At 39.8% G+C, this 25,045-nt stretch overlaps 1 protein-coding gene across 4 annotated transcripts in view; it reads right to left on the reverse strand.

Annotated features, from left to right (window-relative positions):
* The window catches only part of NMRK1 (nicotinamide riboside kinase 1), a 38,000-nt gene that overhangs the window by 2,516 nt on the left and 10,439 nt on the right, over nt 1-25,045 (reverse strand). For 2 of the 4 annotated variants that reach the window (XM_043891514.1, XM_043891513.1), the window contains 5 exons: nt 24,964-25,012; nt 5,613-5,760; nt 5,461-5,532; nt 4,730-4,836; nt 1,753-1,836 (listed from right to left, as the gene is read on the reverse strand). In XM_043891514.1, coding sequence (XP_043747449.1) covers nt 1,753-1,836; nt 4,730-4,836; nt 5,461-5,532; nt 5,613-5,760; nt 24,964-25,012 — 460 coding nt within the window. Of the gene's footprint in view, nt 1-1,709; nt 1,837-4,729; nt 4,837-5,460; nt 5,533-5,612; nt 5,761-24,963; nt 25,013-25,045 lie in introns of all 4 variants that reach the window. The other 2 variants (XM_043891515.1, XM_043891516.1) reach the window with 2 other exon arrangements.

Here is a 25,045-nt window from a genome sequence, read left to right on the forward strand (position 1 = left end):
GAGCTTCGTGATGGGGGGGCATGCCTTTCATCAGAGTAACAGATGGCAGGGGTGAGCAGGCATACCTGGCAAGGATTTTAAGTTCCACTCACAGGAGGAAATTTTAGTATGGTCCTGACATTTCTTTAAATAGGTTCATGCCTACAGGAAGGGCTGATTCTGAAACTGGGAGTGTGTTAGGATCAATGAGCTGCCTGGCTGGGCTCAAATATCTAGTCAGTTAGGAATTTACTGAGGACACAGAAAATCTAATTCTTTCTGAGAGATGATGACATTTGCACCAGGGGAATTGCTTCTCACCAAAAGAGCATGTAATATTCTTCACTGCCAAAGTGACTCATACTGTCTTCTCCTGAGCCAGCAGATGACTGCATTTTTATGTTAGCCATGAAAAGTGTTAGCTCAAACATTGCCAGTGAAAGATTTAGATCTATAGTTTTGTTTTCCCAGCACACTTTGTCATCCTTCTTCTGGTTTCTACCTCCTACTCTGCCTTCCCTTTGGGGGATTTCTCCCCTTAAATCAGAACGCCTTTCCTGAGCTACTCAATTACAATATGAGTACATGATCCACTTCTAGCCAACCAAAGTAAGCCATATCCCAGGCATAGTGACTGGTTTAGCGAAAGTCATGTGACCCAAGCAGGACCAATCAAAATGTTTCCTGGGACTTTTCAGCTGGGATAATACAGAAAATTGATTTTAAAATGTTTAAAATAAAGAATTTTAAACATATGCAAAACTAGTGAGAATAACATATAGATCCTTCTGTACCCAATACATGGCTTTGTTTATCAACTCATAGACAATATTGAAAAAGCATAAAACTGTCTTTTTACTGGGGCTATTGGATTTAGGAGGATGGTGTTGTCAAAATACTTCATGTCTGTTAGTGGAGAGAGACTGACCTCAAAATACACTCAAACAGAAAATGAGAAATTGAGACAGAACCATGAGGACCCCATTGGCACTCCTTAACTCAGTTGAGCCTGAAGCCACTGCCACTCCTGTACTTTCTCTCTGCTTAAGCCAGATTTAGGAGGATTTCTGTCACTTGCAAAATGTATTGTCTTATTGTCTGATATGAAAACCTTATACTCAAGTTTTTTTTTAAAATCTTGTGTTTATTTTGGGAAATAAGTATTTATGAAAAATCTTTGAGGAATAAAGAAGAGAACTCTATGCCTATTAAAACAAGATCATCAGCATTTAATTTCACTCAATTCAAAGAGTAATTTCAGTCCTATTGAAATAATAGCCAGCCATTAAAAATTTTGAACTAAATAACAGAAATATCATTAAGAGAGATAACAAAGGGTGAATATTTTCACCCTCAAAAGAACTCAAAAAGTAATCAAGTCCCTAGACCCATTCAGAGCCTCTGATTCTGAACTGTCTTCAAAGCAATGAGTGAATGGATATGATCACTCTTACATTAGCATTCTGCTATACCATTCTTGGGGCTTCCTTGGTGGCTCAGTGGTGAAGAACCCGCCTGCCTATGCAGGAGACCTAGGTTCAATCCCTGGGTCAGGAAGATCCCCAGGAGAAGGAAATGGCAACCTACTCCAATATTCTTGCTTGGGAAATCCCATGGACAAAGGAGTCTGGTGGGCTGCAGTCCATGGGGTCACGAAAGAGTCAGACATGACTTGGTGACTAAAACAACAACAACAACACTATTCATGGGTATGTAATGAAATATTTTACCTGGTTGCTCCTTCACAATCCACTTTGATTAGACAATACTAACCCTTTTGCTTTGCTAGTTCTTGTGTTAGATCTTCATATACTTGTGAAAAGAGGTCTTCCTCAGATTTTGTTCCATCTAGATAAACTGAGAAGGGGAAAAAAGACTAGTTCAAATGCTAACAGGCTTATTAATATGGGATGCTTACTCTGGCATTTGGCATCTCTTGAGGGCACCATAAGTTTAAAGAACCCAAGCATGTAATTTTAAAAGAAATTAATAGCCATTAAAAAGAAAAATATAAAGCTGGATACAATAGGCAAGAGATTTGGGTTATTACAGGGAAATTCAAACTAGCTGATGTGAAAATTATAGACAAAAAAGACACAGACTTAAGTGGCATTGTGCATACGTCACTTTAGGAGCACCAAATAGGTGCTTTCTCAAAACAGTCATTTAAGGGAATAGTTCTCAAACTTCTTTATCAGGATAACCTGTGAAGCTTCTTAAACCATGCCGTGTGTGTGTGTGTGTGTGTGTGTGTCTGTCTGTCTGTCTGTTTTGTGTGTGTGTGATTTCTGTCACGTGTGTGCTGAATCTGCATTCTCCAGGCCATGAGATATATATATATATATATATATTTTTAAATTGCCATAGTCAGTTTAGTATAAGAAATAGGTTATAAGAAAATTCTGTAGGTTAAAGGAAGGAAAGAGTCTTCTAGTCAGAATATTGCCCAGGTAGGGGGAGGTAGGAGAGAACTTTGACTGTTAAGAAAAAGATGCTCTGGAAAGTGTGGAAAGGCTAGAATGTGGGGAGGCACGAACAGTATAGAAATGAGACTTTAGATAAAGCAAGGCGCTGCCTTAGCCTTTGGAGACCTTGAGATCCTTCCTGGCTGTTTAGATTTTATCCCAAAGGGCTGAAGACTCTTTGGAAGCATCTAAGCAAGGTAGGAGCATGAGATGGCAGAGGCGGGGGGACAGGCAGTAGTAAGAAGACATCCCTGCAACCAATGGTCCAGGTTGGAAATAGTGTGACCAAAAATGTCATGAGAGGCCCTGGGGATGCGGAAGAGGGGTTGGACTGGACTGAAGAAAGGATCATAAGAGCCTCCAGACCACGGGGCGGTCCCATGTGCTGTCTGTATTTACCAAAGAGGCCATGAAGTCTCTCACAGTAGGGGCAACTCCCTTTATTCTGAAAAGACGTGTCTGCTCTGGTTGCTCTGCCCCATCCAAAAGCCTTCTGTCTCCAGCCTCCTGCATCTTCTCCATGTTGTACTCTGTATCCCAAGGATCTGTTCTCAGTCCAGCCCCATAGATCCAGGTATTTATATCTAAATCACTGCTTTAAGTCTCGTAGGGATCTCAACTTCATTACTGGCATGCAGAACAGATGTGCATTCCTCCTTGCAAATCCGTGAGTCCTTCATTTTTTCCTGTTCTCCGAAATAGTTCAGTTGCTCAGTCATGTCCGACTCTTTGTGACCACATGAATCGCAGCACGCCAGGCCTCCCTGTCCATCACCAACTCCCGGAGTGTACTCAAACTCATGCCCATCGAGTCGGTGATGCCATCCAGCCATCTCATCCTCTGTCATCCCCTTCTCCTCCTGCCCCCAATCCCTCCCAGCATCAGGGTCTTTTCCAATGAGTCAACTCTTCGCATGAGGTGGCCAAAGTATTGGAGTTTCAGCTTCAGCATCAGTCCTTCCAATGAACACCCAGGACTTATCTCCTTCAGGATGGACTGGTTGGATCTCCTTACAGTCCAAGGGACTCTCAAGAGTCTTCTCCAACACCACAGTTCAAAAGCATCAATTCTTTGGCGCTCAGCTTTCTTCACAGTCCAACTTTCACATCCACACATGACCACTGGAAAAACCATAGCCTTGATCAGATGGACCTTTGTTGGCAAAGTAATGTCTCTGCTTTTTAATATGCTATCTAGGTTGGTCATAACTTTCCTTCCAAGGAGTAAGCGTCTTTTAATTTCATGGCTGCAGTCACCATCTGCAGTGATTTTGGAGCCCAAAAAAATTAAGTCTGACACTGTTTCCACTGTCTCCCCATCTGTTTCCCATGAGGTGATGGGACGAGATGCCATGATCTTCGTTTTCTGAATGTTAAGCTTTAAGCCAACTTTTTCACTCTCCTCTTTCACTTTCTCTGAAATAACACCTGACAATTCCTGAGTTGTTGTCCTTGACACCTCAACTACCTGCATCCTCCGTATCTGTTCTATCATTCAGCTCCTCTGAATACATATGTCCCATATCACTCCATACACATCTACCCTTCACAAAGCCACAAGGATCTGACTAAACAAAAATTTTATATCTACCATATCCTTGTAATAAACCTCTCTATAGAGGGCTTCCCACTTTCCTTAGGACAATGACCTTTGGCCTTGTAAGGTCTGTACCCTTCCTGTACCACCAACATCACCCGTTGCTTTGTCTTTCTCTACCACAACCTTCTTGCCAGTGCCCCCTGGCCTTTCCAGGCACCATACCCACTGTCTGGGGCGACCTTCTATCCCACCCCCACCTTTGTCCAGTTAAATCTATCGCAAAGTGGTTCAAATGTGGCTTCCTCCAGGAAGCCTTCCCTGGTTGCTGAGACCGGACAGTGCCCCTGAAGCTCTGTGTCACAGTACTCAGCACAGTTAGAAAGGACAGCTTGTGCAGCAAGTGTGTTTAATGTCTGTTTCCCTGACAGAATGTTGATCCATAAGACTGGAGACCAAGTCTGTCTTATTTCCCGTGATAACACCAGGGCAGTGCCTTGTTCCGGGAATGCATTCAATCAGTATTTGTTGAATGAATTGATGATTTAGAAGTTGCTACACTTTGACAAGAGTCAGAGAGAGAGAAACAGAAGCCAGAAGAGCCAATGTGGAAAACGAGGGTTCTGGCTTACAATGTCCTTTTGCAATCTAATACATGAGAAAAATGCCTTCTGAAATCTTGTGTACTCTTGTGTACTTTGAGGCAATGACAGTTAAAAGTCTTCCTTGAAGAGAAAAAGACACTCACCAATTTCCCATGAGACATTCTCCATTTCCTTTTTGTGCTTTAGGTACATGGGCCACACGTGGCCATCAAAGTACCCTGGGGCGTCTGGAGGCTTGTAGACCCTTGTACTGTCAAAATATGTAGGAAACTTTATGCTGACAGAAACACAAAACTGATAAAGTAAAATAATCGTCAGGACAATGGGGAAATCACTCAGAGATTGAGAAGGATTAAGACCATACTTTTCAGGCTCAATGCCAGTTACAGAGACAACACATGATAGACCTGGTCCTCTGATCTAAAAATGAACTTTGCAACTCACTGACTACCATTCCTAATTATCTTTCCCCCCTCAAGTGATTTATAAAAGAATTGACAATATTAATATAAATAATGATAGCAATACTGTTATGTTGTAGTAAGCTGTAAACTAATCAGTGTCCTCAATGGCCGTAGCAGAATACAGGCCAATTAATTTAAAATCATAATCAAAATGAAATTGCTCCATATGAAGATTTAGGAAAGATGAGCCAAACAGCTTGTATTAATACAAGAGCCTTTTCTTAGAAAAGTAATTTGCATTACTCCATGTGGGTGGCCATTTATGGAAAAAGGTCTTGTTCTTAGTGAAGAGTTGAGGCTTCCCTTGCTTGAAAAATAACATATACACATTGTTCAATAATGCTGTTTCCTTGTTTTTCTTTAAGTTTGTCTTTTGAATGACAATCCACAAAGGCATTTTCAAAACTTACCTCCTCCTCCGCTTACATTCTTCATACGGAATTGTCAGAAAATAGCTTCTATTCCATATAGTGTCAAGGGGCCTAAAATAACAGCATATTTAGTGCCTATTTAGTTTTTTCCCCATTCATTCAGAGTCATTAACAGAGGGGGGAATGCTTACTTATAATGGAAGAGAAGGAAACCTTCAATAATTAAGATGGGAATTTCCTCAATGCTTTCCTCATGTGTTGATACCAGAGAGCGTGTTGGGTTTTCCATCCAGCAGGAAATGGTGGACATCATTTCCTCCATGTTAAGCGCTTCGAGCACTTCAAACAAGAAGACAGGAATATGAAATAAATACAACAAAGGTTTTATGCTGTGGCTTTTTATGATGAGGATATCCAGTGACCTATAAACATATAAAATAACACTATTCTATTTTTCCTTCAAAACACCTAATTAACAAACATTTTAGACATAAAATATAAACTCTAACATTGATAAGATGGTATGTTTGATATATTTTCATTCTGGAAAAATTTAAATACATACAAAAGTAGAGCATAGAGTGCAATGAACTCCCATGTCCCCACTTACCAACTTTGACAATTATAAACTCATTGCTTTATTTATAACTTCTATTCCCCCTTGACTATATAATGTGTAACATTTTTGGATGACAAAATATTTGTAAAATAGTTAGAAAGACAGTGACACACTGGGGAAATTACCTGCAGTATACTTGGCAAAGAATGGGTATCTTTAATATATAAAGAGCTCTTACAGATAAATAAGAGGAGGTAAATCATTAAAATAATTTACAAAGGATACAAATACATAATACTCAAAACTTTAAAATGTGCATACTTTCAGAGCTTACCGTTGTTAATTCTAGAAAAGCACCCTATAACAGAGATTCTCAAAGTGTGGTACTTCCGGCAGCAGCGCCAGCAGCATCTGAGAACTTATCAGAAATGCAAATTCTCACTCCTACTTCAGAACAACTGAATTGAGCCATCTGTGTGTAGAGATATTTTAGTGGAAGGTTTTAAAATTATGAATTAATCCCTTTAATAGATATAGAGCTATTAAGGCTTTCTCTTTGTTCTGGTATTTGTTTTGATTAAGTTGCATTTGGTAAGATGGCTAATTTCATTTAAGTTTTCAATTTGCATAAAATTATTCATAATATCCTCATCTTTTTGATATTTGTGGAATTTGTAGTGATATTGACTTTTTTTGTTTTTCTTTATTTTTTTCTTGATTAGTTTTGATTAACTTTGAGGATCACTCAGATTCATCAATCTGTAAGTTTACATCTTAGGCAAAATTTGAGATGTCTTAGACCATTCCCTTCTCCAGTGGACCACATTCTGTCAGACCTCTCCACCATGACCCGGCCATCTTGGGTGGCCCCACAAGGCATGGTTTAGTTTCATTGAGTTAGACAAGACTGTGGTTGGTGTGATCAGATTGGCTAGTTGTCTGTGATTGTAGTTTCAGTCTGTCTGCCCTCTGATCCCCTCTCTCAGTGCCTACCATCTTACTACTGGATATCAGTGGAGAAATAACTCCAGAAAGAATGAACGGATGGAGCCAAAGCAAAAACAACTCCCATTTGTGAATGGGACTGGTGATGGAAGCAGGGTTCGATGCTGTAAAGAGCAATATTGCATAGGAACCTGCAATGTTAGGTCCATGAATCAAGGCAAATTGGAAATGGTCAAACAAAAGATGACAAGACTGAACATCGACATTCTAGGAATCAGTGAACTAAGATGGACTGGAATGGGTGAATTTAACTCAGATGACCATTATATCCACTACTGTGGGTAGGAATCCTGTCAAGGAACATTTAACGGGAGGATTCCTGCATGCTGTTTCTCATAAATCCTCTGTTCCTTATCAGTTCCTGGCAACAGGAATGAGTGGAACGGCACACTGCTCCCAAGACTGAGGTCATAGGATGAGACACATGCATGAATCTCCTTCAGTAAACATTCTCCTTACGACAAAACTGCTTAGGCTTGATCCTCTTTCTTGAGATATGGATTGTCTCCTGACCTTATGACCACTGTTAATCCATTGTTCCCTTGACAACGGTTGCTGTACGTTTGGTTTTCTGATCTTTATCATTGTCGAAAGACATTCCTTGTACAACAGCCTATATATACTCACAGAAAGATCATTAAAGCACCCTTGCTCCACCAGAGGCTTGGGTCCCCATGTCTTTCTTTCTTTCTGTCTCTCTCCCTCCCTCCCTCCGGCTGATTCTCTGGAGCGTAGAAACCTGCTGAGCTCAGTCTCCTGCCTGGGCTTTCAAAACCTCCTCAAGGAGGCGCCCGGTGCCTTTGTGAGCTGCACAAGCCCTGTTCAAGGGTTTTATTGGTTCTCTGCATAAATCAGGGAATATTAGCTTCTTTCTCTCACTTTATCGTCAACTCTGGACCACCAGAGTGGTCCATCAAAGGACCGCAACAAGTGGCGCCCGAAACAGGGACCTGGTATACATAGCATCTTGGTCGGAGTGACTCGGGACCAATTGAGGTCGGGACCTTTTGAGGTCGCTAAGTACTAAGACATGGGTCAAACGGCTGGAAAGCCCCATCATTTCTCTACTTTATTTCACCATTTGTTTAAAGTTCAGGGACTTCTGGTTTTGCACCAATGAATAGAGGCTTGCCTTCAAACAGTCGTTGAATGTAAACCTTGGTTCCCTGATAAAGGCAGTTTTGATTTAGAAATTTGGCACCAGGTCAAAGAAAATGTTGAATGAGACACCAGATGGAGAAAAAATATTCCAATTGATTTCTGGCCCTTGTGGTCTCTCATTAAAGCTGTAATTCTGCCATTTCAAGGTAATTCCAGCCCTCCCCATATACGACAACAGACAAAACACTTATTACATGAATATAAATTAGATGATGAAACTTTACAAAAGGCCCAATTAAAACAGCATAAAATATTTCAAAATTTTCCTACTAATCCTACCCCAGCTACTCCAAATGCTCCTCCTCTGCCAACAGGCATGACTCTAAAAGTCTCCTTTGCTAGAACCTAATGATTCTGACAACGACTCTTCTGAGACACTTTTTGACACCAAAACTGGCAATACTTTTCTGGATAATAATGAGGAGTCCTTAACATAGACTCATACTTGCAAAAAATCAACATTTACTCACTCTCCTCTGCAACAGAGGCTCTCTGGATTACTGGCTTTGCAATCACAAGTCTCTGAAGCTGATGGTTTCCCCGCCTTTCCAGTTTTAGGAAATCCTGACGCTCAAGGGCACATAATACCTAAATATGAAGGTATTAGTTTTTTTTACATGCAACAAATGAAAAAGGCTATAACTATGTATGGCCCACATTTGCCTTTTACTAAAGAGCTTCTAAATGCTGTGGCATCTTCTACTGGAAACTTTATTCCCTATGATTGGTGAATTTTAGTAAAAGCTCTCCTTAAACCACGAAAATATCTTCAATGGACAATGCAGTTTCATGATATAGCCAGAGATCACGCTAACAAAAATGCTCGAGCTGGCGCTCCCCAAAACCAAATTACTTTTAAAATGTTAACTGACACCAGACAATTTGATGCCATAAAAGCTCAAATACAATGCCCTCCCTTGTTGCATAAACAATTAAAAACAGTGGCTCTTGAAGCTTGAGATCAAATTACTCCTCAAAGAGAGCCTACAGGTAGCTAAAATATTAAAATATTACAAAGATCTAATGAAAATTATGCTGATTTTTTAGCTAGATTAAAAACTGCTATTTCCTGTACTGTAATTAGAGAAGAAGCCAGAAAACAGCTTAAAAAATTACTTCCTTATGAAAATACAAATCAAAAATGTCAAAAAGCTATAGTTTCAATTCATGAGACTTAGACTATTATTATTTAAAGGCTTGTTACAATCTAAGATCAAAAACTCAAAAGATACAAATGCTAGCTAAAACAATGGCTGCTTGCTTTAAAAGGAAAAATAAAAGATGCTTTACATGTGGAGATAAAAACCATTTAAAAAGAGAGTGCCCTAAAAAGGCTAATAAAAAACCTCCAAAAATCTGCCCTCACTGCCATAAAAAACGAACACACAAAAAATACACTGGGCCAAAGATTGTAAATCTAAATTTGATATTAAAAACAAAACAAAACAAAACAAAAACTATTCCAGAAAACTCCAAACAGGGGTCCCCTTCAACAAAAACCAGGGACGAATTCCATCTTTTCCCTGAAACCCTCAACATCCGACAGTGCTGCCATCAATATACCAGCCCTAACTGATTTTTTCCTTTACCTTCAAGCAGTCCCTTCTAGAATACCTACCAGACTTTTTGGGCCCCTGCCCCACAAATCTTTGGTCTTTTACTTGGCCAATCTAGTTTGACTTCTAAAGGAATTATTGTTCACCCTGGAGTAATTGATTCAGACTATAAAGGAGAAATTCAAATTATGATGTCATCTCAGATTCTATGACAATTCAAAAAGGGGGACAAAATTGCTCAATTACTTCTTTTGCCTTACATTTCTATTAACTCCTCTAATGATGTACGGACAGGGAGATTTGGCAATACAGATAAAAAAACAATCCTTATGGACATCATTGGTATCTGAATATGCCTGACCAGATATAAATATCAAAATTAATGGTAAAAGATTTTCTGGTCTCCTTGACACTTGATCTGATATTACTATTATTTCCAAACACTTATGGCCCAAATCCTGGCCTATACAAAAAATATCTTGCCAAATTACAGGAATTTCTCAAACCAAAGTACAAGAGGTTTATCAAAGTGTTCAAATCTACCCATGTGAGGGACCAGAAGGCCAACCTGCAACATTAAGACCTTATGTGATAGATGCACCCCTTAATCTAATAGGAAGGGAGTTACTTATGCAATGGAAAACTCAGATATTAATTCCACATTTTTCCTAGGGGCTACTGCTCACTTAACAAATAATGCAACTATTAAAATAACTTGGAAGAATAACGAGCCTATTTGGACAGAGCAGTGGCCCCTTACGAAAGAAAAATTACAGGCTGCTAAAGAACTTATAGACACACAATTAGAATTGAAACATATTAAGGAATCTTGCTCTCCTTGGAACTCTCCTATTTTTGTTATAAAAAAGAAATCTTTATCAAGGGTGAAACAGATCACCAGCCCAGGTTGGATGCATGAGACAAGTGCTCAGGGCTGGTGCACTGGGAAGACCCAGAGGGATCGGGTGGAGAGGGAGGTGGGAGGGGGGATCGGGATGGGGAATACATGTAAATCCATGGCTGATTCATGTCAATGTATGGCAAAAACCACTACAATATTGTAAATTAGCCTCCAACTAATAAAAATAAATGGGAAAAGAAAAGAAATCTAACAAATGGCATCTCTTAACAGACCTTAGAAAAGTTAATGTATCTATGAAACCTATGGGTGCATTGCAACCAGGGATCCCATCACCTACTACTATTCCTCAAAATTGGCACATTATTATTATTGATTTACAAGATTGCTTTTTAAATATACTTTTACACCCTTTAGACTGAGAGAGATTCGCTTTCTCTCTCTCTTTTCCTAATCACATCGGGCCTCATAAACGATATCAATGGACTGTGCTGCCTCAAGGAATGATGAATTCTCCCACCATGTGTCAATACTAAGTAGCTAAAGCCCTTGAGCCTGTGAGAAAACAATTTCCTGACTTTCTTGTTATTCATTATATGGATGATATATTGTTTTTGGCTCCATCTGTTTTAGAAACTCAACACATGTTTGATATAGCTCAACAATGCTTAAAAAACTCTGGGTTAATCATTGCCCCTGCAAAAATTCAAACCTCTACACCTTACCATTATTTAGGATTTGTTGTTAGTAGACAACATATTACTCCCCAACTAACACAGATTCGTACTGACAAATTATCAACGTTAAATGATTTTCAAAAACTCTTAGGTGATATAAATTGGATTAGACCCTCATTAGTGAAAGTTAAGTCACTCAGTCGTGTCCGACTCTTTGCAACCCCATGGACTGTAGCCTACCAGGCTCCTCCATCCATGGGATTCTCCAGGCAAGAATACTGGAGTGGGTTGCCATTTCCTTCTTCAGGGGATCTTCCTGACCCAGGGATTGAACCCAGGTCTCCTGCATTAGGGGCAGATGCTTTAACCTCTGAGCCACCAGGGAAGCCCCCTAGACCCTCATTCAGTTCAGTTCAGCTCAGTTGCTCAGTCGTGTCCGACTCTTTGCGACTCCATGAATCGCAGCACGCCAGGCCTCCCTGTCCATCATTAACTCCCGGAGTTTACCCAAACTCATGCCCATTGAGTCGATGATGCCATCCAGCCATCTCATCCTCTGTTGTCCCCTTCTCCTCCTGCCCCCAATCCGTCCAAGCATCAGGGTCTTTTCCAATGAGTCAACTCTTCGCATGAGGTGGCCAAAGTACTGGAGTTTCAACTTCAGCATCAGTCCTTCCAGTGAATACCCAGGACTTATCTCCTTCAGGATGGACTGGTTGGATCTCCTTGCAGTCCAAGGGCATTGCTAATTATCAACTGACTAATCTATTTAATACTTTGAAAGGAGATCCTAATTTAAATAGCCCTCATTCACTTTCTCAAGAGGCATGAGAGGAACTCTATTTAGTGCAAAATAAATTACAAAAACAGTTTCTTGCTCGGATCAGACTAGATTTACCTCTAGAATTATTTATATTCCCTTCTCTTCATTCTCCCACAGGACTTCCTGCCCAATAAGAACACCCAATAGAATGGATCTATACCCATTTTAGAGGAATGAAGTCACTTACACCCTACCTTGATTCAATTGCTCTAATCATTATCAATAGAAGAAATAGAACTAAATCTCTAATTGGCTCTGATCCTCATAAAATTGTAGTACCTATCAATAAATCTCAATTCAAAAACATATTACAAACTTCCACCAATTTCCAAATAGCTTTTCTGAAATATTTCATAAAAGTTTCATTTCATTATCCCTCTAACAAGCTATGAAATTTCTTCAAAAATACTGAATTTATTATTTTCCCACGTCATCAGCTCACAGCCTATACCTCAAGCTGAAGTTTTCTATATAGATGAGACTAAAAACGCCAAAGCCTCATTCTGGTCTCTCAAAAAATGAAAAGTCTTTTATACTAAATTCCATTCTGCTCAACAAAACAAATTATATGCTCTTATTCAAGTTATTTGCCTACATCCTTACCCCTTTAATATAGTCTCTGATTCCTTATATTCAGTTTTTGTATTAAAAAAGATAAAAACCTCCACCATAAACTCCAATCAACCTATTATTCAACAACTTTTTTTCAAACTGCAATCCATTATTAAAAACCACACTTCTCCCATTTATATTACACATATTCAAACACATTTCTGTCTTCCTGATCCTATGATTCATGATAATGAACAGGCTGATAAACTTGTTTCCTTTGCTACTCCAGAAAAAGAGCATGCTCTGATATACAACAATGCTGGCTCTCTACACCAGCTATAAAAAATCCCATTCCGCCAGGCTAAAAAAAAAAAAAAAATATATATATATATATATATATATATATAAAATTGCTCTACTTGTAGACCCCTACATCTCCTACCCATTACACAAGATACTAATCCTCAGAGATTACAACCTAATAAACTATGACAAATAGATGTAACTCATTGCCCTAAACTTTCTCCTTCTTCTTTCCTATATGTCTGTATTGACATGAATTCTTTTAGTTGGGCCACACCTCTTCACGGTAAAGCTACACAACATGTTATAACTCACCTATTAGCTTGTTTTGCTACAATAAAAACTCCTAGTTCTATAAAAACAGACAATGGCCCTGCCTATACTTCAAGTTATTTCAAACAATTTTTATGATCATTTTCTATTAAACATATTACAAGTATTCCTTTTAATCCACAAACACAAGATATAATCAAACAAACACATCACACACTGAAATTACAAATAAAAACAATTTTTAAAAAAGGGGAATACACAGGAACATTACTATCTTCCTTATCTAAAACAGACTTTACTAGATTCCCAAATAAGCTATTCTCTAAACCTATAACTATTGTTAATACAGCTTTATTTGTTGTAAATTTTTTAAAATTATTGCAGGGAGATATCTTTTTTTTTTTTTTTTTTTTTTTTTTTTTTTGGGAGATATCTTGACAAGAGCAGAAAAACATTTCGAGAAACTGAAGGACACTTTTCTTCCTCTGCCCATTCGGTACCAAGATGGGTTAACTAATCAATGGAAATCTGGGAAACTAATCTTACAGGGAAAGGGGTATGCTTGTATTTCTCCAGATGGATCCAACAAACTCACATGGCTTCCTCTTCGGAAGAAGATTCGACCTAAGGGGCCCCCTGGCATTCAAAATAGAGAAGAAACAACAAAAACCCCAGGAGGAAGAAATTGCAATACGGGCCATGGCGGCTCTAAAGATCTCCAGAAAGCACTGTCCTCGGAGACATCAACCTTATAATCTCCCCTCTTGGGGACAAATAAAAACCCTTACTAATCAAGCTGAAAATCTGGTTTCTCAACAGGAAATACCTCAGAATCCTGAAAATATTTTTGTCGCTATGCTTGCTTTGCTTGCTTTTGCTTCCCCTGCTCAGGCTAACTTGATTGATTACACTTATTGGGCTTATATACCTAACCCCCCTTTTATTGTAGGTTGTAGAATGGACAGATATAGGACCAATTGCATCCACTAATGACTCAACACATAGGCCCCCTCCTTGGAGCTTGGAGGGGCCCTCTCATCCTGAGGAAGAAGGAAGACTAATTAACATTTCTCTAGGCTATGAGAGGAGCAACCCCACCTCCAAGGAGTAGCTGCTGCCGGGCACAAGAGGGCTGAGAGGAGCTACTCCACGTTCAAGGTCAGGAGGGGCGGCCGTGAGAAGATACCCTCCTCCAAGGTAAGGAGCAGCGGCTGTGCTTTGTTGGAGCAGCCGTGAAGAGATACCCCACGTCCGAGGTAAGAGAAACCCAAGTAAGATGGTAGGTGTTGCGAGAGGGCATCAGAGGGCAGACACACTAAAACCATCATCACAGAAAACTAGCCAATCTGATCACACGGACCACAGAAGTATCTTATTCAATGAAACTAAGCCATGCTTGTGTGGGGCCACCCAAGATGGTCGGGTCATGGTGGAGAGGTCTGACAGAATGTGGTCCACTGGAGAAGGGAATGGCAAACCACTTCAGTATTCTTGCCTTGAGAACCCCATGAACAGTATGAGAAGGCAAAATGATAGGATACTGAAAGAGGAACTCCCCAGGTCGGTTGGTGTCCAATATGCTACTGGAGATCAGTGGAGAAATAACTCTAGAAAGAATGAAGGGATGAAGCCAAAGCAAAAACAATACCTAGTTGTGGATGGGACTGGTGAAAGAAGCAAGGTCTGATGCTGTAAAAAGCAATATTGCATAGGAACCTGGAATGTTAGGTCCATGAATCAAGGCAAACTGGAAGTGGTCAAACAGGAGATGGCAAGAGTGAATGTCGACATTCTAGGAATCAGTGAACTAAAATGGACTGGAATGGGTGAATTAAACTCAGATCACCATTATATCTACTACTGTGGGCAGGAATCCCTTAGAAGAAATGGAGTAGCCATCAGAGTCAACAAAAGAGTCCAAAATGCAGTACCTGGATGCAATCTCAAAAACGACAGAATGATCTCGGTTCGATTCCAAGGCAAACCATTTAATATCACAGTAATCCAAGCCTATGCCCCAACCAGTAACGCTGAAGAAGCTGAAGTTGAACAGTTCTATGAAGACCTACAAGACCCTTTAGAATTAAAACCCCAAAAAGATGTCCTTTTCATATAGGGGACTGGAATGCAAAAGTAGGAAGTCAAGAAACGCCTGGAGTAACAGGCAAATCTGGCCTTGGAGTACAGAATGAATCAGGGTAAAGGCTAATAGAGTTCTGCCAAGAGAACACACTGGTCATAGCAAACACCCTCTTCCAACAACACAAGAGAAGACTCTACACATGGACATCACCAGATGGTCAACACCGAAATCAGACTGATTATATTCTTTGCAGCAAAAGATGGAGAAGCTCTATACAGTCAGCAAAAACAAGACCAGGAGCTGACTATGGCTTGGATCATGAACTCCTTATTGCCAAATTCAGACTTAAACTGATGAAAGCAGGGAAAACCACTAGACCATTCAGGTATGACCTAAATCAAATCCCTTATGACTATACAGTGGAAGTGAGAAATGGATTTAAGGGACTATATCTGATAGAGTGCCTGATGAACTATGGATGGAGGTTCGTGACATTGTACAGGAGACAGGAATCAAGACCATCCCCATGGAAAAGAAATGCAAAAAGGCAAAATGGTTGTCTGAGGAGGCGTTACAAATAGCTGTGAAAAGAAGAGAAGTGAAAACCAAAGGAGAAAAGGAAAGATATTCCCATTTGAATGCAGAGTTCCAAAGAATAGCCAGGAGAGATAAGAAAGCCTTCCTCAGCGATCAGTGCAAAGAAATAGAGGAAAACAACAGAATGGGAAAGACTAGAGATCTCTTCAAGAAAATTAGAGATATCAAGGGAACATTTCAGGCAAAGATGGGTTCGATAAAGGACAGAAATGGTATGGACCTAATAGAAGCAGAAGATATTAAGAAGAGGTGGCAAGAATACACAGAAGAACTGTACAAAAAAGATCTTCACGAGCCAGATAATCACAATGGTGGGATCACTCACCTAGAGCCAGACATCCTGGAATGTGAAGTCAAGTGGGCCTTAGGAAGCATCACTACGAGAAAAGCTAGTGGAGGTGATGGAATTCCAGTTGAGCTATTTCAAATCCTGAAAGATGATGCTATGAAAGTGCTGCACTCAATATGCCAGCAAATTTGGAAAACTCAGCAGTGGCCACAGGACTGGAAAAGGTCGGTTTTCATTCCAATCCCTAAGAAAGGCAATCCGAAAGAATGCTCAAACTACTGCACAATTGCACTCATCTCACGCACTAGTGAAGTGATGCTCAAAATTCTCCAAGCCAGGCTTCAGCAATACGTGAACTGAGAACTTCCAGATGTTCAAGCTGGTTTTAGAAAAGGCAGAGGAACCAGAGATCAAATTGCCAACATCCGCTGGATCATTGGAAAAGCAAGAGAGTTCCATAAAAACATCTATTTTTGCTTTATTGACTACGCCAAAGCCTTCGACTGTGTGGATCACAATAAACTGTGGAAAATTCTGAAAGAGATGGGAATACCAGACCACCTGACCTGCCTCCTGAGAAACCTGTATGCAGGTCAGGAAGCAACAGTTAGAAATGGACATGGAACAACAGACTGGTTCCAAATAGGAAAAGGAGTATGTTAAGGCTGTATATTGTCACCCTGCTTATGTAACTTATATGCAGAGTACATCATGAGAGACGCTGGGCTGGAGGAAGCACAAGCTGGAATCAAGATTGCTGGGAGAAATATCAATAACCTCAGATATGCAGATGACACCACCCTTATGGCAGAAAGTGAAGAGGAACTAAAGAGCCTCTTGATGAAAGTGAAGGAGGAGAGTGAAAAAGTTGGCTTAAAGCTTAACATTCAGAAAACTAAGATCATGGCATCCGGTCCCATCACTTCATGGGAAATAGATGGGGAAACAGTGGAAACAGTGGCTGACTTTATTTTTTTGGGCTCCAAAATCACTGCAGATGGTGACTGCAGCCATGAAATTAAAAGACGCTTACTCCTTGGAAGGAAAGTTATGACCAAACTAGATAGCATATTATAAAGTAGAGACATTACTTTGCCAACAAAGGTCCGTCTGATCAAGGCTATGGTTTTTCCAGTGGTCATGTGTGGATGTGAGAGTTGGACTGTGAAGAAAGCTGAGTGCCGAAAAATTGATGCTTTTGAACTGTGGTGTTGGAGAAGACTCTTGAGAGTCCCTTGGACTGCAAGGAGATCCAACCAGTCCATCCTCTTTAGGGTGTTCATTCCTGGGTGTTCACTGGAAGGACTGATGCTGAAGCTGAAACTCCAATACTTTGGCCACCTCATGTGAAGAGCTGACTCATTGGAAAAGACCCTGATGCTGGGAGGGATTGGGGGCAGGAGGAGAAGGGGATGACAGAGGATGAGATGGCTGGATGGCATCACCGACTCGATGGGCATGAGTTTACATAAACTCCAGGAGTTGGTGATGGACAGGGAGGCCTGGCGTGCTGTGATTCATGGGGTCGCAAAGAGTCGGACGCGACTGAGTGACTGAACTGAACTGAACTGAAGCTATGAAATCCTTCCTTTCTGCAAGGGCCCCACAAAATTATGTATTAATGTTAGTCGACAAACGTGGGCTTTCTCCCTGCCAACAAAAGAGGACTTTCGGACCTTGCTTGGATTATTTACTGCCCTTTCTTTGTCCATGAACCACGTTTATACTACTGAAACTTTAGGGAAAGAGTCAGGGAAAGAACAAAGAGCGCTATGCAAAGGGTTTACTAATAAGAATGTTAAATATACTCCTGTTCATTGGGAGAAATGTCAGGCCAAATCAGGAAAATTAATGTTTGCAGCTAATCATACAACTGTCGATTAGGGAACCCATGGTGTGTGGTTATCTAACTGCTCAGATGATATTAACAGCACTGTGTGTGACTATGCTACTCAAGTAGCATGGAAGGTTCCTAACACAACAATGGAGCATTACCATGATAAAGGACTTCTTGGGCGGCTTGACGGTGGAATGGCTCCCTGTCCTCGAATCGTCCTGGATAAACAGATTGGGCCTGAACAACGGGACATCTGGAAACTTGCTGTGAGCACTGAAGAACTTGGGACTTGGACTGGGCATTTTACAGGGACCAATCGTACTCATAGTAACTATTTCTTTCATTATAACCAATCATATTTCATACAATCTTGTGTTCCCCTTCCTTTTGTTATAGCTATAGGGAGTTTACAATTCAATAAGACTTTACGTTCGGTAACTTGTATAAATTGCAAATTATATACTTGTCTTAATTATTCTGTTGCCTTAAGAAATGAATCCCTTTGGATTCTTCGATCTTGACATAGTCTGTGGTTACCAATCAATCTCCTGAGACCTTGGGAAGAAGGTCCCATGGCTGGACTTGCATCCCAGTTACTTACTAAACTGCTCTGGCAATCTAAACGATTCATTGGATGGCTGATTCTTGGCATTTTGGGATTAATAGCTATTTGCACCACTGCTGCCGTCACTGGCACTGCTTTACAAACCTCAATTCAAACACATAATTTCATCCAAAATTGGACTAAAGATGCTTATACTATGTGGGTCACTCAGGCTCAGATAGATGAGGATATTCAAGATGAAATACAGGAACTAAAAACAGCCATCAAATGGGATGGAGATCAATTAATAGATGTACAAAAACAAGTGATACTAAAATGTGATTGGAATTCTACTCAATTTTGCGTTCAGTTCAGTTCAGTTCACTCAGTCGTGTCCAACGCTTTGAGACCCCATGAATCTCAGCACACCAGGCCTCCCTGTCCATCACTAACTCCCGGAGTTTACTCAAACTTATGTCCACTGAGTCTGTGATGCCATCCAGCCATCTCATCCTCTGTCATCCCCTTCTCCTCCTGCCCCCAACTCCAGCAATTCTGTGTTGCTCCTGTTCATTTCAATCATAGTGCCTACAAGTGGGAACAAATCAAATTTCATTTACAAAACATACATGATAATGTCTCTCTGAATGTACAATTATTACAAAAAGAAATCTTTGAAACCTTTTCTAAAAATCTGCCCTCTTCCACTAATTTGGAAACTTTAGCTGAACAACTAGCTGATCCATTATCTGGGCTAGACCCACGTGGACGGTTTCAGAGCATTACTCACAGCATTGGCTCCGGAACTGTAACTTTGGTGATTGGCTTGACAAGTATATTTGTTGTTTACCATTGCTTTTATGAAAAAATTGTTAAAAATTATGCTTTAAACAAATATAATAAATAAGTAAGGGGGAATTGTCAGGGAACGTTTAACAGGAAGATTCCTGCGTGCTGTTTCTCATAAATCCTCTGTTCCTTATCAGTTCCTGGCAACAGGAATGAGTGGAACGGCACGCTGCTCCCAGGACTGAGGTCATAGGATGAGACACATGCATGAATCTCCTTCAGTAAACATTCTCCTTACAACAAAACTTAATCTTGATCCTCTTTCTTGAGATATGGATTGTCTCCTGACCTTATGACCATTGTTAATCCCTTTTTCCCTTGATAATGGTTGCTGTAAGTTTGGTTTTCTGATCTTGATCATTGTCGAAAGAAATTTCTTGTACAACAGCCTATATATACTCACAGAAAGATCATTAAAGCACCCTTGCTCCACCAGAGGCTTGGGTCCCCGTGTCTTTCTTTCTTTCTGTCTCCCTCCCTCTGGCTGATTCTCTGGAGCGTGGAAACCTGCCAAGCTCACTCTCCTGTCCGGGCTTTCAAGGCCTCCTTGAGAGGGCGTCCGGTGCCTTTGTGAGCAGTGCAAGCCTTGTTCTAGGGTTTTATTGGTTCTCTGCATACACCAGGGAATATTAGCTTCTTTCTCTCCTTCACTTTATTATTGTTGACTCCGGACCACCAGGTTCCGGTCCATTAAAGGACCGCAACAGAATCCCATAGAAGAAATGGAGTAGCCATCATAGTCAACAAAAGGGTCCAAAATGCAGTACTTGGATGCAATCTCAAAAACGACAGAATGATCTCTGTTCGATTCCAAGGCAAACCATTCAATATCACAGTAATCCAAGTCTATGCCCCGACCAGTAACACTGAAGAAGCTGAAGTTGAATGGTTCCATGAAGACCTACAAGACCTTTTAGAACTAATACCCAAAAGGATGTCCTTTTCATTATAGGGGACTGGAATGCAAAAGTAGGAAGAAACACCTGGAGTAACAGGAAAATCTGGCCTTGGAGTACAGAATGAAGCAGGGCAAAGGCTAATAGAGTTCTGCCAAGAGAACACACTGGTCATAGCAAACACCCTCTTCCAACAACACAAGAGAAGACTCTACACATGGACATCACCAGATGGTCAACACCGAAATCAGACTGATTATATTCTTTGTAGCCAAAGATGGAGAAGCTCTAAACAGTCAGAAAAAACAAGACCGGAAGCTGACTATGGCTTGGATCATGAACTCCTTATTGTGAAATTCAGACTGAAATTGAAGAAAGTGGAGAAAACCACTAGACCATTCAGGTATGACCTAAATCAAATCCCTTATGACTATACAGTGGAAGTGAGAAACAGATTTAAGGGACTATATCTGATAGAGTGCCTGATGAACTATGGATGGAGGTTCGTGACACTGTACAGGAGACAGGAATCAAGACCATCCCCATGGAAAAGAAATGCAAAAAAGCAAAATGGCTGTCTGAGGAGGCCTTACAAATAGCTGCAAAAACAAGGGAAGTGAAAACCAAAGGAGAAAAGGAAAGATATTCCCATTTGAATGCAGAGTTCCAAAGAATAGCCAGGAGAGATAAGAAAGCCTTCCTCAGCGATCAATGCAAAGAAATAGAGGAAAACAATAGAATGGGGAAGACTAGAGATCTCTTCAAGAAAATTAGAGGTAACAAGGGAACATTTCATACAAAGATGGGCACAATAAAGGACAGAAATGGTAGGGACCTATCAGAAGCAGAAGATATTAAGAAGAGATGACAATACACAGAAGAACTGTACAAAGAAGATCTTCACGAGCCAGATAATCATGATGGTGTGATCACTCACCTAGAGCCAGACATCCTGGAATGTGAAGTCAAGCGGGCCTTAGGAAGCATCACTATGAACAAAGCTAGTTCCATGGTGATGGAATTCCAGTTGAGCTATTTCAAATCCTGAAAGATGATGCTATGAAAGTGCTGCACTCAATATGCCAGCAAATTTGGAAAACTCAGCAGTGGCCACAGGACTGGAAAAGGTCAGTTTTCATTCCAATCCCTAAGAAAGGCAATCCCAAAGAATGCTCAAACTACTGCACAATTGCACGCATCTCACACGCTAGTAAAGTAATGCTCAAAATTCTCCAAGCCAGGCTTCAGCAATACGTGAACCGAGAACTTCCAGATGTTCAAGCTGGTTTTAGAAAAGGCAGAGGAACCAGAGATCAAATTGCCAACATCCGCTGGATCATTGGAAAAGCAAGAGAGTTCCAGAAAAACATCTATTTTTGCCTTATTCACTATGCCAAAGCCTTTGACTGTGTGGATCACAATAAACTGTGGAAAATTCTGAAAGAGATGGGAATACCAGACCACCTGACCTGCCTCCTGAGAAACCTGTATGCAGGTCAGGAAGCAACAGTTAGAAATGGACATGGAACAACAGACTGGTTCCAAATAGGAAAAGGAGTATGTTAAGGCTGTATATTGTCACCCTGCTTATGTAACTTATATGCAGAGTACATCATGAGAGACGCTGGGCTGGAGGAAGCACAAGCTGGAATCAAGATTGCTGGGAGAAATATCAATAACCTCAGATATGCAGATGACACCACCCTTATGGCAGAAAGTGAAGAGGAACTAAAGAGCCTCTTAATGAAAGTGAAGGAGGAGAGTGAAAAAGTTGGCTTAAAGCTCAACATTCAGAAAACTAAGATCATGGCATCCGGTCCCATCACTTCATGGGAAATAGATGGGGAAACAGTGGAAACAGTGGCTGACTTTATTTTTTTGGGCTCCAAAATCACTGCAGATGGTGATTGCAGCAATGAAGTTAAAAGACGCTTACTCCTTGGAAGTTAAGTTATGACCTACCTAGACAGCAAATTAAAAAGCCAACAAAGGTCCATCTAGTCAAAGCTATAGTTTTTCCAGTAGTCATGTATGGATGTGAGAGTTGGACTATAAAGAAAGCTGAGTGCAGAAGAACTGATGCTTTTGAACTGCGGTGTTGGAGAAGACTCTTGAGAGTCCCTTGGACAGTAAGGAGATCCAACCAGTCCATCCTAAAGGAAATCAGTCCTGAATATTTATTGGAAGGACTGATGCTGAAGCTGTAGCTCCAATCCTTTGGCCATCTGATGTGAAGAACTCACTCATTTGAAAAGACCCTGATGCTGGGAAAGATTTAAGGTGGGAGGAGAAGGGGATGACAGAGGATGAGATGGTTGGATGGCATCACCAACTCAATGGACATGAGTCTGAGTAAGGTCTGGGAGTTGGTGACCCACAGTGAAGTCTGGCGTGCTATAGTCCATGGGGTTGCAAAGAGTCAGACATGACTGAGCGACCAAAGTGAACTGAACTGAAAGGAACAGAGTTCTTGGGGGTTTTTAGTTGTACCTATTGATGGTTCCATGTAGCACACTTCTCTACCATCCTTTTCCAGATATATATGACAGGCAAAAAAAAAAAAAAAAAAGTGCCCAGGAAACTCACAGCAATGTCATTCCTCAAGATCCTAGTCAATATGTTCTCTTCATCTTTCAGAGTCTTTGTTTGTTGTATTCTATCCAGGGTTTTTAGTTATAAGAGGGAGGAATAGTAAGTAATGGGGCCAAGCCATCTTGGGTAGAACAAGAAGTACCATTAATTTTAATATATTTTCTTTACATTTAGTTAAAAATATTTTCTAATTTTCATTGTGATTTGTTCTTTGACCCATGGGATATAATGAAGCGTCTTGCTTCAGATAAAATATGATGATGTCTGGGATCTGCTTCAAAATAATACAGAAGGAGAAAGCGGGTGAGGGTATAGACAAAATATAATTGGCCAAGAGTTCATCATTTTAAAAGCAGAATGGTGAGTTCATGAGAGTTCATTATACTTTTTTGGCCTCCTTTTGTATCTGCTTAAAATTTTCCATAACAAAAAGTTTTTAAAAATCAGAAAAAAACCACTGATTAATTTTCAAACACTTTGGAGTTTTCTACTTACTCTTCTGCTATTGATTTCTAATTCAGTTCTCTGTAATTAGAATATATCTCTGTATTACTTCAATACATTGAAATGTATTAAGACTTAAAAAATCCAAAGTCTGACAACCTGTTAACATGTTTAGTTGATTTAACTTAATATAGCTACTGATATATTTGATTTAAAGCTATCATCTTATGCCATCTTCTATTTTTGCACCATCCTTTGATATTTTAGTTCTCTATTTTTTACTTCTTTTATATTTATCAGCTATATTTTAATGATTCCATCTATTTATAAATGTGATAGCTATATACTTTAAAACTATTCTTTTGGTAGTTATAAAGATTTCAACATTACCTTGACTTACCTTAAACTTGTACATTTACCTAAAGAGCTCAGAATTCTGCTTAAAATAGATTCCTGGAGGTGGGACACTTGAACATACGGCATGAATATTTTAAGGTCTTTGGGACATATGCTCAACCTCCTTTTCAAAAAATATTGTACCAATTAATATCCACCTATAAGTTATTTTAATGGGCCCATGCCATTATTAATTATTATTGCTTCAAAAATCTATTCATTAGGTAAGTGGGAAAAAATAAGTTTAATTCTTTAACTACTTTTGAGGTTGACTTTTTATTGTACATTCATTAATCAAGTAACCTTATGCTTCTGTGAATAACTCATTCACATTATTGGACATTTTTCATTTGAGATATTAGTGTTTTTCTTTTCAGTTTGTAAGAACTGATTTAAATTAGGAATAAATCTTTGTCAACTATTGAAGATATTTTTTCCTTGCTTAACTCTTACTTTGTAATAATCTTGCTCACTAACCAATAGAAGAGGGGAAGAGAAGAAAAAAAATATACTGTCTCAAGACACAAGAGCAGAGAGTCAAGGATTTTGCCTCTCTTAAAGCTATTATGTTTCTCTAAGAACTGACTACACAACATTTTCCCTCCCAGGTTCTCAAAGTTAAAAATAAGGAACATATCTCATGGCTCTTTAAGAGAGCTAGTTTGCATAAGTACTCAATGATCTTATTAAAAGTTGACAAGACCATTAAATATGGTTTACTAGCATGATATTCCTTTAAAGGTATAAGTAGATGCTTTTCTGATGGACTTTACCCTATTGGCTTCAAAGCAGTGTTAGAGTGGTTAAGGGGTTGAAGTGAATCCATCTAAAAAATATTTACTAATCTTTTTTGAGCAGTGACAAGACCCAGTACTTAGGTCACTGGGAAAGTAAGGTCAGGAGACACATAGTCCTGAGTTTGACCTAGGCAAGATGGGATACAGATGATTGTCTAGGTAGCTGTTTGTGTCCTATGGAGGGATCAGAACAACAGAGACCTACCTTGCCCCACCTTCAAAAGAAAAATCTATTGTTCCAATGTTTTCAGTTTTAACCATAAAACAGGGGAAAGGGTTTCATTTATTTAAACAGCTGAACATGTATCAGAAACCCTTACAAAAGCATGCTTAAAGTAAAGCAACATATTTAAACTTATTCTGAGACTCTCTTCAGCGACAGCAAAGTTATTCGGGTTTGAAAAAGGAATGAACATTAGCACAGGATGTTCTGTAAGCTCATCTACTTACCATCATACTGCAGAAATCCATTTTCATCTGTCTCTATCTCAGACTCTGGCTGGAAAAACAATAAAGTACCCATAAAAACTTC

This window comes from Cervus elaphus, chromosome 29 (assembly GCF_910594005.1).
Source record: "Cervus elaphus chromosome 29, mCerEla1.1, whole genome shotgun sequence".
In the NCBI taxonomy this organism is placed as follows: Eukaryota; Metazoa; Chordata; class Mammalia; order Artiodactyla; family Cervidae; genus Cervus; species Cervus elaphus.